Genomic DNA, 14951 nt, shown 5'->3' on the forward strand with positions numbered 1-14951 from the left:
CCCACCTGTAATAATAGGGTTATAATTCTTAAGGTCCCATACACCCGCTTCATAATTTTCATTTGTTAGTTTATTATGATAGGTGGGTTTACTTGTGTTACTACTTGCACAGTGTTCTAGCACCCCTAAACCAAACACAACTATGTAAACACCTTAAACTGATTGAATCAACACTCCCAACAAAACCGGCGTACAAATTGATAACACAGATAATTCAATACAAGATATGTTTTCAATTATTTTGCAATGTAACGCTGCATTCTCATTGATCTACTTGTCTTGATCTTTAGGGTTTTGGCTGTTATGAGTGGGACATGCAGTCAGTTTACTTCTAGGCAGATGGATTAGATGAAATATATAATAAGATGTTAAATTTGGTTGGCAGCAGCAGCTTGTAAACTCACATGCCAGACCAACAAGTAAGTAGCTTAAATGTACCTTATCAAATTAGATAAAAATGTATTGTACACTTTTGACAGTAGTTATGGCGTGTTTAAAAGATAAACAATGTATGCAGTTCTATCCTGGAATCATACATGGTGGTTGCCTTCCTAAATACTCCGCTAAAGTCTAGCAAAGAGGCCAATCTGTAGACTAGAAAACACATACTTATAATGACTAGGGTGAGACTTTAACTTTTATTCATTTACTGTATTTAAAAAACTTTGTTTTATTTTCTGTTACTATATTTGTATTTGTTTTTAAATGTTATATGGCCTCATGGAAGAACATTTTCTGGTGGAAGAATTATTATTATTACAAAAATAATAAAGATATATTATTATAAATGAAAGTAATACAGCTATTACAGTTTTATTTTTATATATTACAGATGTAGAAAAGGAAAGTACACCATAGATATTTTAATAATTAATAACACCTGGGACTATAATTTAATAATTGATTGATTGATTGAAATTTATATTTATACTGGGTAACCTCTTCAGTCAAAGACTGGTCTCCCAGAGGGCCCAGTTGGTGATCAGTGGCTGTGATGTACTAATACACCGGGGTAACCCCCTACTCGTCTCGAAAGATGTACTAGGTTCTTTTAAAGTGCACACGAGCTAGATGTGTACACTGGACCTACGGTTTATAGTCCTTATCCGAGAAGACTTGTTCTACCACCAGAACCATGGAGTGAGTGAGCCTCGAACCCGTGCCGATATTATGGCTACGTAATTACGGTTCCACTGTCTTAACCGCTCGGCCACTCACTCACCCTAATAATACAGTTATTTAATACAATTGTTGTTTTTATTTCAGTTCACTATGACTAAAGATGGTGTGAGGCAGAAACCAAAGAGGTAATAGATTCTACAAACCTAAAGCCTACACTATCAAACTTTATGTGACAACATATGTGATGTGCCCATATATGGACATGATTATGTCATCACTACCATATTTGGGCACATCACACATTTGTTGTAAAACTAGTTTGACAGAGCTTTAGGTTTTAGTTTTACTATTTTTTCTTTTAGGAAACATTGTAGTAATAACGTTTGATTTTATTATGATAAAAACAAAAGTATTTATATTATACTCATTGATGCAATATCCAATACAATTACTGTACTCATCGGTGAAATACATTATAATTACAAATAGTTTGATTATAATTTAATGATTACAACTACTTTATGATCTAAAACTGTACATTGAAATGTACATAGAAATAATAAAGTTAAATTCCAAATCTTAAAAAGCTTTACAATCAATCAATTTAATAGTAAAATTTTTGAAAAGTTCTATGATCTAACAAAATTTAAGTTGAAAATGTCAGACATTAAAAATGTTCAATTCCACTCTAAATCATTCTAGTATTATAATTGTTAAAAAGTTCATATATAAAGGTGTTTATTATACTTATAGTTAATCCAATGTAGAAATGGACAGCTATACACAATCACATAAATTAATTATATATATAAGTTGGTTGGATACCCATAAAGATGTAACATCTCTCTGTTGTTGTTAACACATAGAGTACAAAGAGTCTTACAAAGTCATTGATAAGTCAGATTAGACAGGTACTGACAAAAGAAACCATTAAAATACAATGGGGAGTAGGATCACATGGCCAATCAATACACAAGAAAAGAGTTGTTTTCGACCCCTAGGCAGGTTTTATAAGTTATTGTGATAGGGGAAGAACCTGATTCTAAAGGGTCGTGAGGAGATATTAAATGTACGAAGGGCCTAGATTTGGACAAATTAACAAAGGTTAACCAAGATTATGGAATTATACTTTAACTAATACAGACAAATATTTATTGTTAAAGGTAACTTTATTTCTATTATATACAAACTTTTCTTCTATATCTACTTTTTCATTTGTTATTTTACTAAAGAATGTTTTGGCTAACTAATTGATACAGTACTCAGTCTTTACTTTCCTGAATGTTCAGATAGCATACTTTTGAGTAGCACTTTCTACTCTACAAAATTCTAGAAAACTTTCACAACAAATTTCAGTCTTGATACAGAAGTAGAGTAGTTGCTATGTGCAACTTCTAGTCTATATTATTGTAATGCTTAAAAAATATTCCAATTTAGTGCTACTACCTAAATATAATCAATCATTTATCTGACAATTGTCATTTATTATGACATCACATCTCAAGTACAGAGTTCAGAATTCTATTTGTTGCAAACACACTATCAAAGATAATAGTGATGGATCGGTTATAATTTACTATGAAAATCTCTTAAGATGGAGTCAAAAGAAAACATAATAGTTGTCATGGAAACATTTAATTAACTACCCGAGTATATTATTTGCTATTGAAATAGGTAGAAGGGTTGTCATGGAAACCTTTAATTTGAAATGGTTATCAACAAAAATTTTAATTGGCTCTTCAAGTGATAGTAATGAGGTACTTTAGAAGAATTGGATCATTTAATGTGTTTATGATACTTTAATATTGCTCTATATCAATTACATCATGCAATTGTGTTTCCTTTTTGATGTATCATTTTAGCATCATCATTATTAAATTGAGATTCTTGTACCATTTTTATTCTGAGCAGTTTGTCATAAACGCATAAATTACTAGGGTTCTAGATTACTAGATTATTCTTAATAATAATAATACCAGTAATAATTATCAATTTATCATCATAATTATAAAAAACATTTTTTTAAACTCAACAGCATATCATTAACACAAATTACTAGGGTATAATTCACAGAATAATAAGGCCTATCAACTTATCATCATCATTATCTTTATTAAACCGCGCTCTTTGTAACATTTATATTACCTAAATATAGTGCGTCATTAACAAGTTTAATAGAAGTCATTTAGTAGCTCGTTAACATGCTGTATTGATTTTGATAATGAATGCTCATACTTGACGTGAAGGAGTTTCTAAGGAAATTGCAGTTATAAATCACTGAAATCAATTTAATATGCTTCAAATGTTGCACACAAAACATTATTTTAATTGCTGCTTTAATTAAAAACCAAAGTGATCCAGTAGGAACAACTCCTTACTATTCAATATACCATTGCCAACAATGATTGAATTAAAAAAAATTAATGTTTAATAACAATCAAATGAAAGATAAATATAAAATTTTTTTTTAGAAAAAAGATAAAAAAAAGAACTGAATTGTAGTAGGAATGAGAAAAAAAATTGTTTGCTTCAAGTGAAGATAGTCATTGAGTTCATCTGCTCAAAGCGTTTTATAGATTGATATCTCTTCTAAGTAATTGATGTGCTTATGCGCAAGGCAATCTAACCACTTGTTGAATATAGGGCAGGGCACGTACAAATGAACCAATCCATCATACTCACTATATCATATTTTTGCATATGATTTACTTATATCAAACTACAATATAGTAGATCTCTGATTAATGAATACTTATTATGTTTGTTTCTGTTCATCTCCATGGTAATACTTTGATACAAACAATACTATCCATAAAATTATTGAAATTATTGAATTCAGTGGGTGTGTTAATATTTACTTACGGTACTTATATTATTTTGTAAACATTGGCAAGAATTGCCAGAAGCGCATTTAAACGATTTCCTAATGAAAGTCTATCTACAGGGTGAGTGATGTCAAACAGGATTTGGACCCAGGAACCGTTGGATTGGAAAGTCATAAACACCAAGACCCCAAACCACTTTCTTGTTCTACAGAATAATACAAGCCATAGGCATTTGAACAATTTAAAGATGTCTTAAACAAGACAATTGTTATAGCATTAATTCACAGTTCTTTAAATGTTTGTGCTCAAAGGGAAAATAATAAAAAAAAAAAAATGTGGTGGAAAGGACATAGTTTACCCGATTCCTTTCCAGCGCCATTTCTAATCTAAATCCATAAGTTTGTGATTGTCGCCAGCTAATAGAATTCATATTTGATTGGCACATACATTAAGATAACAGTAGAGTCACTTAACCATTGCTTAACCTTCAATGTTCCATTTTATCTACAATTTATCTTTAACTTGTCGATAATTAAACCATTTTATTTTGAATCATACGATAATTATTGATTTTCTTGAATAAGTGGTAGCATTGTAATATGGATTTATAATTATTAAATTCACGTACTGTTACAACTGTGAGGCTGTTTTACTGTTTTGTTGATATTAATAATCAAATAATATTTTTAATTGGATGCTTGGCTGAATTTTAGTTGCTTGAATTTAGTGACATTTGACTTGGAATTAGCAGTTGGTCTGTACATGGTGCTAAACATAGAAATTGACTTCATTTTTAGGATATGATCTTGTCATAAAAAACTAACCTAACTAAATCATCTACGCAGTATATAAGGTTTGGAGCATTTCCTCCACTGGTTGGAGTGACTATTACTACTACTAGAGTTCATTGTACAATGTGGCATTCCATAGTTGTTAACCATTAGTTTACAACTAATTAGTTGGTTTGTTTAGTGGAGATAAGAATTTTCGAATGCAAACTCTGTGACGTAAATGGAATTGGTATATCATTTTCCTAACGATTTAGTATAGATATTGACATACGTTACAGTGGTGACAGTATCTCAATGGAATATATGCATTGAGATAAAAACTATATTGAAAGACAAAACTGTTAATTCTTTAGGATAAAAAAGGCAACAAATGCAACCTATATCAAATATAAGCTATTATCATTATCCTTGTGCAAAAGCTGTATAAACTTCAACAAAGTATCTGTTTTACACATGAATGGCCACCAAATGAACAATATGCAACAGTTTATATTGGATAGCAGAAATTTCAGTTGCCATGGAAACTGTATACTATGAATAATGGAAAGCGTGTATCAGGTAATACCTGTTTGACGATTGCTATTCATGAGCTAGTGAGCTGTTTATCACCGTTGTAATTAGATTCTGTAATGAAGGATTATTTTGTTACTCAACTGATAGTGATCCTGAATACTGTTTCATTTGCTACAAGAGCTATATAAGTATGTGAAGTGCTCAGATTCTCTTTGGAGACTGAATAAACTGGAAGCTTACTGTATTTGAAAGAAAAGAGGAACTTGGTGGTTTACTTCTGATTATCTAGATTTTACAGAGATTTAATAATATTGATTTTTAATAATCTTCTTTTTATTCACCAATTTATGATCTATTTATGATGCATTTTGGATTGTGGAGGAACTTACTAACAGGGGAAATTATTTGGAAACGGATAGAGTATGAAAGTTCTTGAATCATAGTGAAATACTATCAAAGATGAAACTGCTTATCATGGATAGTTAGATAGAACAAGAGATACAATTTGGTGGAAATGGTGATGAACAATTCCTGCCTTTACCTTGGATACTATCTTACTATTACTATGTACAATAGTTTGAAAACAAATTCTGAATTTTCTGACAAGTTAATGATGTTAAAACTACAAAGAACGGAATCGTACTTTTTAAATTTTGAGTAGAATGATACTTTGTGTATACTGAGTCTTAAATAAATGCACCTACAATCAAGAATTATGAATAGATATCAAAGTTTTAGTTCTGATTCAGACTCAGATAGCATTGACTCTTTTGTGTAAGTACATGATTGTATTGTGTTTCCTCGGTTTATTACTGTAGAACAGGAAATGTTATGTTTACAAGCTTAGTTGGAATTTTTATTATTATTTACATATTACTACATGTAGGTACCCCATATTATACATTATAATGCTATCATTTTTTCCTAAAAAATAGAACCCTTATTAAGGGGACACCTTAGGAAACCATCAAAGTGGCCCATATATCTACTGGTGAAACACAATATATTTCTTCCCCTTTTCATTTCATAGGAAAGTCTCCCCTGAATAGGGAGTATCCCAAATGAGGAGCACTACTGTGTTTCTATTTAATGTAATCTCTACTGTTTGGAAATCAGTAGGCCTGCCTGTATAAAAAAAAACTTTTATTTTCCTTTCAAAAACCGATTTTACTTTAAAAAAATCGACAATATATACATCAACAAATAGATTGCAAAACCCTTTCATTACAACCACAAAAAAGTCTACAATATATTCTTCATCAATACATAGATAAACGATTTAACATTTGACATTTTGGTGAACTTCGATTAATTAATTTCCCTTAAAACACCTGTTGCAGGTGTTTTGATCAAATATGCAAATAATTAAAATCATATTTCAGGCCCAATGCACACAAGTTAAAAGATTTTTTAATTAGCGTTTAAGCTGCACTGACTCTTAATTTCCTCAAATTCAAATGTCAATGTGTCAAGTTTATTGCGGATCTAAATTACAAATACAAAAATATTTACAAAATCAGTATTAAATTCAATGCTGGAATTATTAAAAAGAAATTATATAAAAAAAATGTATTGATATCAAATGTCTGACTCAAGAATATTTATATTAAAATTGTTTTAAAAATTATCTACAACAATTTACGTTATTAAAAGCATTATTTTGGAAACGATTGAGTGCATCTTTAATAACTTTTATCATCTATTCAATAATACCACTTTCAATAATCCTTGTAAATCATCAAGTAACCTGAATGGTTACTATGTCAACACATTGAGTAAACAATAATGCATGCTCCAATATTTGTTTAGTGTCTATACACTGTCTATTGTGTTCTAATATTACCAGTGAATGACAGGTTTTTTAATATCGTTTTTTGAGGTATGGTAAGTCTTGCGCAGACGAATAAAATGAAAATGGCATTTATTCAAAGTAAAGAAAGGCTGTATTAATAATTTCTTCTATGACCACCTCACAAATTGACCAACAAAATTACAGTAATATTTGGTATCTTTTGGATAATTGTACTATAATGCTAGCTCAGCTGTCAAACACTCAAGCCATGTGACAGATTGAAATGGGACACACATATATATTTTATTTCATTAGTTTTTGTGTGAGGTGAGTCCCGTGTTCTCTGAACGACGTAGGGGAATGAGCTGTTAGGAGCTCATTGTACTAAGCCTCGGCATTATGTGGTAGGGTGGCCAGTTCCTTTCCACGCCGCCTTTTTTCTCCCTAGTATTTTCAACCAGGTACTCATTTATAGCTGAGTGGACTGGGAGTTGTCGGCAATTGAACCCGGGTCTATCTGTATGACAGTCAAGTGTCCTAGTTTCTGTGTACACTTTCCTTTTTGCATTTTTATCGTAATTTAAAAAATCATTTTTGTTTCTCTTTTGTGCATTCCATACCACTGTAGGCCTATCAACAGAGAGTGATCACATAATTTAGTCTATAATATGTTCTATGTTTTTGTTATGTAACTTTTTGTCTGTCTGTTGTCCTCCAGGCCTGAGTCAGCCATAGATCAAAGGTTTGAAGAGCACATCAAACTACACCATCTCAAAAAACTGATGAAAAAGTTTGCTCAACACAAACCAGATGAGAACGAAAACATAGTTGTTCCTAAGTTGGACTACTATGCACCGAGCGGCCCGCCAATGAAGCGTCAGCCTGGCAACGTGAATGTGGCGGAGTTTAAGGAGATGATCGGGAGTTTGCTTGGCAACTCGGCATGGGATTCACAGATGGAGACACTTTTTGCAAAGGTGAGATAAACCTCACAGATTATCGCAGAGAGATCTGTGTAACAATTTGTCACCTTTTGTGTCGCACATACGTACTGTACAGCGGGTATTAGACAACATCACATAGATAACATAGTGCTCAACTTAAATTGTATCACATTAATCAATAGTAGAAAATCGGTACTCTGATTTTTATTTCATAGTCGTAGGCAGTTGAATATATTGCAGTTTTTTTTATTGAAAACATTTTATAATGTAAAATTTTGGAAATTACAAAATGGTTAGTTTTCTCGAAAACTGAATAAATTGTATTGCACAGAATTGTATTTTAATGTTAAATTATTCAAAAGAATATTTTGACTGTCAAATTGTTTTTTCAAAGGTTGACACATCAGCAGATGGTTATGTGGACTGGAACGAGTTCTGTACGTACATGCTGATGCAGCTTAGAGAAACTGACTACATGAGACTTAAGAAGTTTCTTCCATTCTCAGCAGATCCTAAGATAAGACACATTGTTCAAAATAGGGTAAGTAGAATACTTGAATTAAAATTAATTAAAATCAGGTTTTACGCCATATTACAAAATTTACGAATACGAGTATGTATACTAATCCAAAAACTGTAAAAATCCAATTATATATCTTACATTTTACAAAAAATATGATGCATTTTTTAGAGTTATAATTCCAGAGGATTGAACAAAAATTAGAGGGTTAGGAATATACTAGGACTGCATTAACAATGGATTGAACCAAATAGAAGTCTTTTGTTTTAATTGTATAGGAATCTGCTGAAAGGGATTGAAAGCTCAAATCCTGTAAAAATTATTGAATTGTAAATTTGGTTAAATTTTTTTTTAACGCAGCAAGAATGTACGCATAGCATAACCTCAACAGAAAATCCAACCCGGTTCATCACACTTAGCAAAGAAGGAATTCTGGGAGTATTCGACTCACAGTTACACCTCGAAAAATGGCATAAGGTCGTGTCAGAGAATGATGATCCACGTACTTCAAAACGACGATTTAAGACTTGGTACTCAGATATTGTTTACATGCCGAACGTACACAAACTCGCAATAGCATCTACGGGACGAGATATACGGTTCTGGGATATTTCAACAAACTCTTATTTTGAAGATTTTCATTTATACGGTATAGAATATGCATATGGTTATATTAAAAGAGATAATTTATCATTATAAAATAGGCTATATAAAAAATTGACGGAAAATGTAATCATAAGAATTAATTGCAAATTCAGAGGTATAAATGAGCGAAATGACAAAATAATTGTGAGATTAAATTGTTTTTTATATATATTTTTATAGCTTTGAATGATATGCCCATATGTATGGACTACTGGTATGACAAAAAGGTAATTATGTATTTCTAATTTGATAAGGTATGTAGGAGGGATCGTTGGAATTGAGTATTCCTTTGTTCAATTTAAAAATAAAATAATAATATTCATTTGTAACAGAGAGCATGTCAATGTAGACATTCATTAATTGCATAATGAAATGCAATACAATCTCTATCAATTTTGGTGCCTATAATAAAGTAATACATATTTTTTTTTCATACTAGAATCTTGCTGGTGAATCGTTACTAGTCGTTGGATTTGACATGGGGTCAATCCATCTGTTTTACTTCACTCAACCAATGACAAGCCTCTTTGCCACAATGTTCAAAGATGCTGAAGGCACTCAGAAGATTTGGACACAGGTGAGATCACATGATCTTGTTTGAAATTTCTGAATCCTTTTTGCAAAATTTTAGAGATTACTGTTTTATGGTTCTTTCATTGATCTTTAGGATTTACATCTCCATCAAAAGTTTGTGCGTCAAGTTGTGCTACCAAACATTCACAAGAACGAGATGGTGCGTAAAGTACGCTACATCCCAGAAAACGATTTCATTCTTTCGTCAAGCAGCAGCAACAAGACTTCGATGGTGATGATGGATATACAGGGCAAGAAGAAAACTTATGTTTTCAAATTGAGCAAGGTTGGTTGTAGGTTGAGTGAAGGGTCTTAGGCTAAGTAAAGAAGTGTCTTACTGCACTAAGTCTTGGTATTTTCTGGTGCGTTGGCCAGTTCCTTTTCATGCTGCCTTATCCTTTCAAGTTTTTTTCAACCAGATACTCTTTTACAGTTGAATAGACTGCAGGTTGTTTGGAATTTCAATCCAGGCCTTTTTTTAAAATCTAACCATTTATGGCTAGCGTGATTCTGGTTGAATAGGTTAGATGTAAAATGAAAAGAAAGGCTATTACTGAAGATAAACTCTTGGGAATCATCTTTATCATACAGAAAAAAAAGTAAATTCAAATTCAAATAAATGCTATAAGATTTGCAAAAATAGCCTATGCCATGTAAAATATGAATACAATTTTTTTTGGTAAAACAAACACAATGTTAAAGTAAAGAAATAAAGCAAATAATGCCTTTATTTCATAGAATGACGATATACACTTCATTAAAAATGTTTTTCTTACAGGGCGTGGAATGTTTTGACTTCAACAAAACGTTAAACATGATCGCTACTGGAAGCATTGACCACTGTATACGTCTTTGGAACCCGTACGTAGAGGATAAACCAATTGCATTGCTGACAGGTCACATGATGTCCATTGTGGATGTAGTCATCCATGAACCATATCACCAGATATTTAGTTATTCAAAAGATGGGGTAAGTCATTATTTTTTCATTCTGCGTATACTAAGTTTGTTTGTTGTTAATTGGTAGCTAGTAAGTATTCAAAATTTATTTTCCAATCTATTATATATGAGTAAGTTTTATGAAAATTTTATCAATTGATTTTTATTTCTATGTATATACATGGAGGACACTAATTTTAAAATCTGTCCTACGCAGAGCTTTAAGCTAATTTTAATGCATGAGAAATGTTGATAATAAAGGAGCTGCAACTCTGAGGTTTATAAACACAAGGAAGGAAACAATTATTTATCCTGTAATTAACAGAAACTAATGATTCAATTATTGGGAATCCAGAACAAAATAATGTGGAGGAGTTTCGTCATTATCAATGTTATCATCTCTTCTGTTCATAACTTCATTTGTGCACCTCATTTTCTCAACCACAGTGCCAGACATAACATAGTCATTTTCAGCCTGTTGTTCTGCTGGTGTGTCATCAATTGTATAGTAAACATCTTCCTCAACAATGATTCCTGGAATGTCAGAAGTATCTTGGACCCTTGTGCCATTGTTCCTTTGATAACGCACAACATGTTGTGGTTTGTTGCAGCGTTTCTTCTTTAGTTGATAAAGTAACACAAGTACAACAATCATAAGTGTGATAGTACTTGTTGCCAGTGCCATTATGATTGTTCTATTGTTGTCACTTGCTGGATTGCATTTTTGGGATGTTGTTCGATATACCACTTTATTGTCAGTTGGTGTGATATTTTGGTCTTTTGGGTTGTTTTTCACATTGGTCGTTGCTTTAATACATTCAGTAGTGGATAAGATTTTGTTATCTTTGATTGTGAATTCAATCTCATCAGATCTGTTCAGAACCTCTGTACTCACCAGACACTTGGCAATGTAATCACCAGCTGGTAAATTGTTGAAACATGTTTCATCTGTCTCTTGCTGGTAATCATTCTCTGCCATTACTTCTTCATTCAAACTCCAGTTGTAGATTTTCTTGCTACCAGATCCACCTGCTGCATAGCACTTGAAGCTATTCTGATTCACAGACATTTCAGACGTTTTATTTAACATCTTGACCTCCACCATTAATTGTGGGAGAACTTTTAATATCACAGTTTTGCACCAAGTTTCCCAACTGTTTGAATATGAAAGACAAGTGAAAAATATTGCTTCTCCGGAATAGAAACCCTTAATAGTCTGATTATAGGTTATATTATATGAACTATAAGACTGTGTGACATTGTACTTTCCTTGGATCCACCCAATTGTGACATCACATATGCGGTTATTTGGTACTATGATGATCTTACAAACAATTTGAACTTGCTTCCATTCTATAATGTTATCCAAACCTTCACAAGAAATGTGAATGTTATCCCCATCAGGTATTCTAAAATGGACATCATATGTAGGAACCAAATATTGTAACTTATCACCATCCTCACATGTGTATATTCCTTGTACTTGCTGTGCCTCAAAAGATATGAAAAGTGGACATCTAATTGTTAACTTTTTAAAGTAGTCTTTAAAGATAAGTAGCTTTTTCGAGTTGTCTACAGAGTACTTTGGAATAACCTGATATTGTTTATTTGCTGCTGGTAAAACTCTCACTGATTGCACAGAGGTGCTTGTGTAATAGTAAACATTATCAAATTCAACTAAACTTGCAGAAACTCCATTGGAAAATGGCAAGCACGCCAATACAAAGATCAAATACGTTTTAAAATTCATGCTTCTTAGTGAAAATCTAAAATGGTCAACCAATGATTCAAGTGTTAAAACGTTTGGATGTGTAAAAGTGTTGGTTGATGATAAAATTTTTCTGAGATTATGCAATGGCTGTATTGAGGAAGTTGACTATACTATAATTATAGAATCTGAAAACTAAACTAAAATAAAAAATTGAGTTTTGTTTTTAGTTGGTCTATGTTTTTAATATTAGGTTTCTCACACTTAAATAGTACAATAATAAATATAATAAATGGGGTGATTTTTACTGCCAATTTTCCTGAAAACTCATTTTGGAAGATTTACCAGTTATCAACTCAAGTAATAGACAATTAAAAATTTAAAAAATTATTAAATAAAAAAAAAAATTCTTGACAATCATTTAATCAATCCGAAATGTAAAATACATTACGCAATTTTCATAGAGTCATCGATAGGGATGTTAAAAATAAGAATTGTGTCGTGTTAGTTGATTATGATATTAAAAAGTACAATACAAAGCCAAAAGCAAAACAGTTTTTAACTTCAAGGGTGCCAATATAAAATTTTTATCATTGGAATGTTTGCATGGTGCAATCAATATCCCTAAGGTTGATCGAAAGAACATTGATCAAAACGTCAAAACAGTTCTTTTCAGCACTACATACGTGGTGTACTGCAAACTTTATATTAATATAAGGTTTGTTTTCATAAAAAGTGAATTTTCCAGTTTTCCATCAAGGTCATTACAGAGTTTGAGACCAGATACAGATATAAAATAATGCGATCTTTTTAAGTGCAGCAAACAAAGTACAAATACTCAATAATAGATTAGTATACATGCATTTAATCATGCTCAAAAGTCTTAATATACAGTATTAACAATTGATGTGGATAAGACTAGTGTGCTAACTGCAAATTGCCAAAAATAGTGATATTAAAATATTAAAGTATTTCAATTTGCAACAATGACCTTTGGGTGAGGTTACTAATTGAATAACATGGAGAATTTAAACACAGCAAAGAGAGAAACACTAATTTGCTCAGTAATATTACTGAAAATACTAGATGGAGCAGTAAATCCAAGAAAATCACATATTCTGATTTTAAATAATGTCTATTTACAATTGATATCTTTTTCAAAAACTCATTTCTCCCATTAGCATTTAGTTAGATATTTGGGATGCTGAATGTAACAAGAACTTTGTTTAGATTTTGGAGAGGAGTTATGATTTAAACCCAAGAATTAATCTGTAGTTGTGTTTGTCTTCAGGTTTTTTTTTTAATCTGTCTAAGTTACTTTATATTTACAAATGATCAAGATTTTCTAGAGAAGGCCTTAACATTTATGCAAATTTGGTAATCATGCCTTATAACTACTTTACATTATCATACAGAACCATTTTCTACAGTGGTGATTTACAAATTAATAAACTCTACAAAATGTTTTAAAATAATGTTTGCTACATTACTGTGTAAACTGTTATAAAAGTACTATTGTTTTTTTGTTGCTTAATCTTAAAAATGGAGACAATTTGGACATTTTCATTCATAAGTTTAATTATTAAAAACCTCACTTTCCATTTCTTCTGTGATGTTATTCGGTGTAATTTTAAAAGATTGTTTAGCTTTTACTGATATAAGTTGTGAACATGTTTGATTACTTGTCGACGGTATCTCCATCTTTGATTTCACAATACAATGCATCAATGCTTGTTTCTGGTTGTTGTTGTCTTCTAGATGTGTTTGCAATTGTTATACTGTAATTTTGTTGTTCCACTTTGGTATCTGCAACATCAGAAGTTTCGTAGACAGTATTTCTTTGATAAAACACTTCTGGTTGATGTTTGTTGTCATGTTTCCTGTTGTCATGTTTCCTTTTTAGTATGTAGAGAAACAAAATGAAGACAATAACCATCAGTGTCATAGTACTTGTTGCTAGAACCATTATGAGTATTTTATCACTGCTCCTTTTCTGTTTGTTGTTGATATCATTCACCTTGTTGTAGTTTTGGGAATTTGTCACTCTGTCTACTGACATGTCGACATCTTTAATTGTGAATTCTACCTCATCAGATCTGATCTGAACCTCAGCACTCACCAGACACTTGACAGTGTAATCAGCTGGTAAATTGTTAAAACATCTTTCATCTGTCTCTTGCTGGTAATCATTCTGTGTCACTCCTTCTCCATTCAAACTCCAGTTGTAGATTTTCTTGCTACCAGATCCACCTGCTGCATAGCACTTAAAGCAATTCTGATTCACAGACATTTCAGACGTTTCATATAACCTCTTGACCTTCACCATTAATTGTGGGAGAACTTTTAATATCACAGTTTTGCACCTAGTTTCCCAACTGTTTGAATATGAAAGACAAATGAAAAATATTGCTTCTCCGGAATAGAAACCCTTAATAGTCTGATTATAGGTTATATTATATGAACTATAAGACTGTGTGACATTGTACTTTCCTTGGATCCACCCAATTGTGACATCACATATGCGGTCATTTGGTACTATGATGATCTTACAAACAATTTGAACTTGCTTCCATTCAATA

General features: G+C 31.7%; 1 protein-coding gene across 1 annotated transcript in view; it reads left to right on the forward strand.

Moving 5' to 3' along the window:
• Window positions 1–614: 614 nt before the first annotated feature.
• The window catches only part of LOC140051321 (cilia- and flagella-associated protein 337-like), a 50109-nt gene continuing 35772 nt past the window's right edge, over window positions 615–14951 (forward strand). The window contains exons 1-9 of the mRNA XM_072096498.1: window positions 615–623; window positions 1267–1307; window positions 7762–8020; window positions 8382–8528; window positions 8868–9156; window positions 9333–9379; window positions 9592–9729; window positions 9820–10011; window positions 10504–10695. Coding sequence (XP_071952599.1) covers window positions 615–623; window positions 1267–1307; window positions 7762–8020; window positions 8382–8528; window positions 8868–9156; window positions 9333–9379; window positions 9592–9729; window positions 9820–10011; window positions 10504–10695 — 1314 coding nt within the window. The remainder of the gene's footprint in view (window positions 624–1266; window positions 1308–7761; window positions 8021–8381; window positions 8529–8867; window positions 9157–9332; window positions 9380–9591; window positions 9730–9819; window positions 10012–10503; window positions 10696–14951) is intronic.

The sequence above is a fragment of the Antedon mediterranea genome, chromosome 1, assembly GCF_964355755.1.
Source record: "Antedon mediterranea chromosome 1, ecAntMedi1.1, whole genome shotgun sequence".
NCBI lineage: Eukaryota > Metazoa > Echinodermata > Crinoidea > Comatulida > Antedonidae > Antedon > Antedon mediterranea.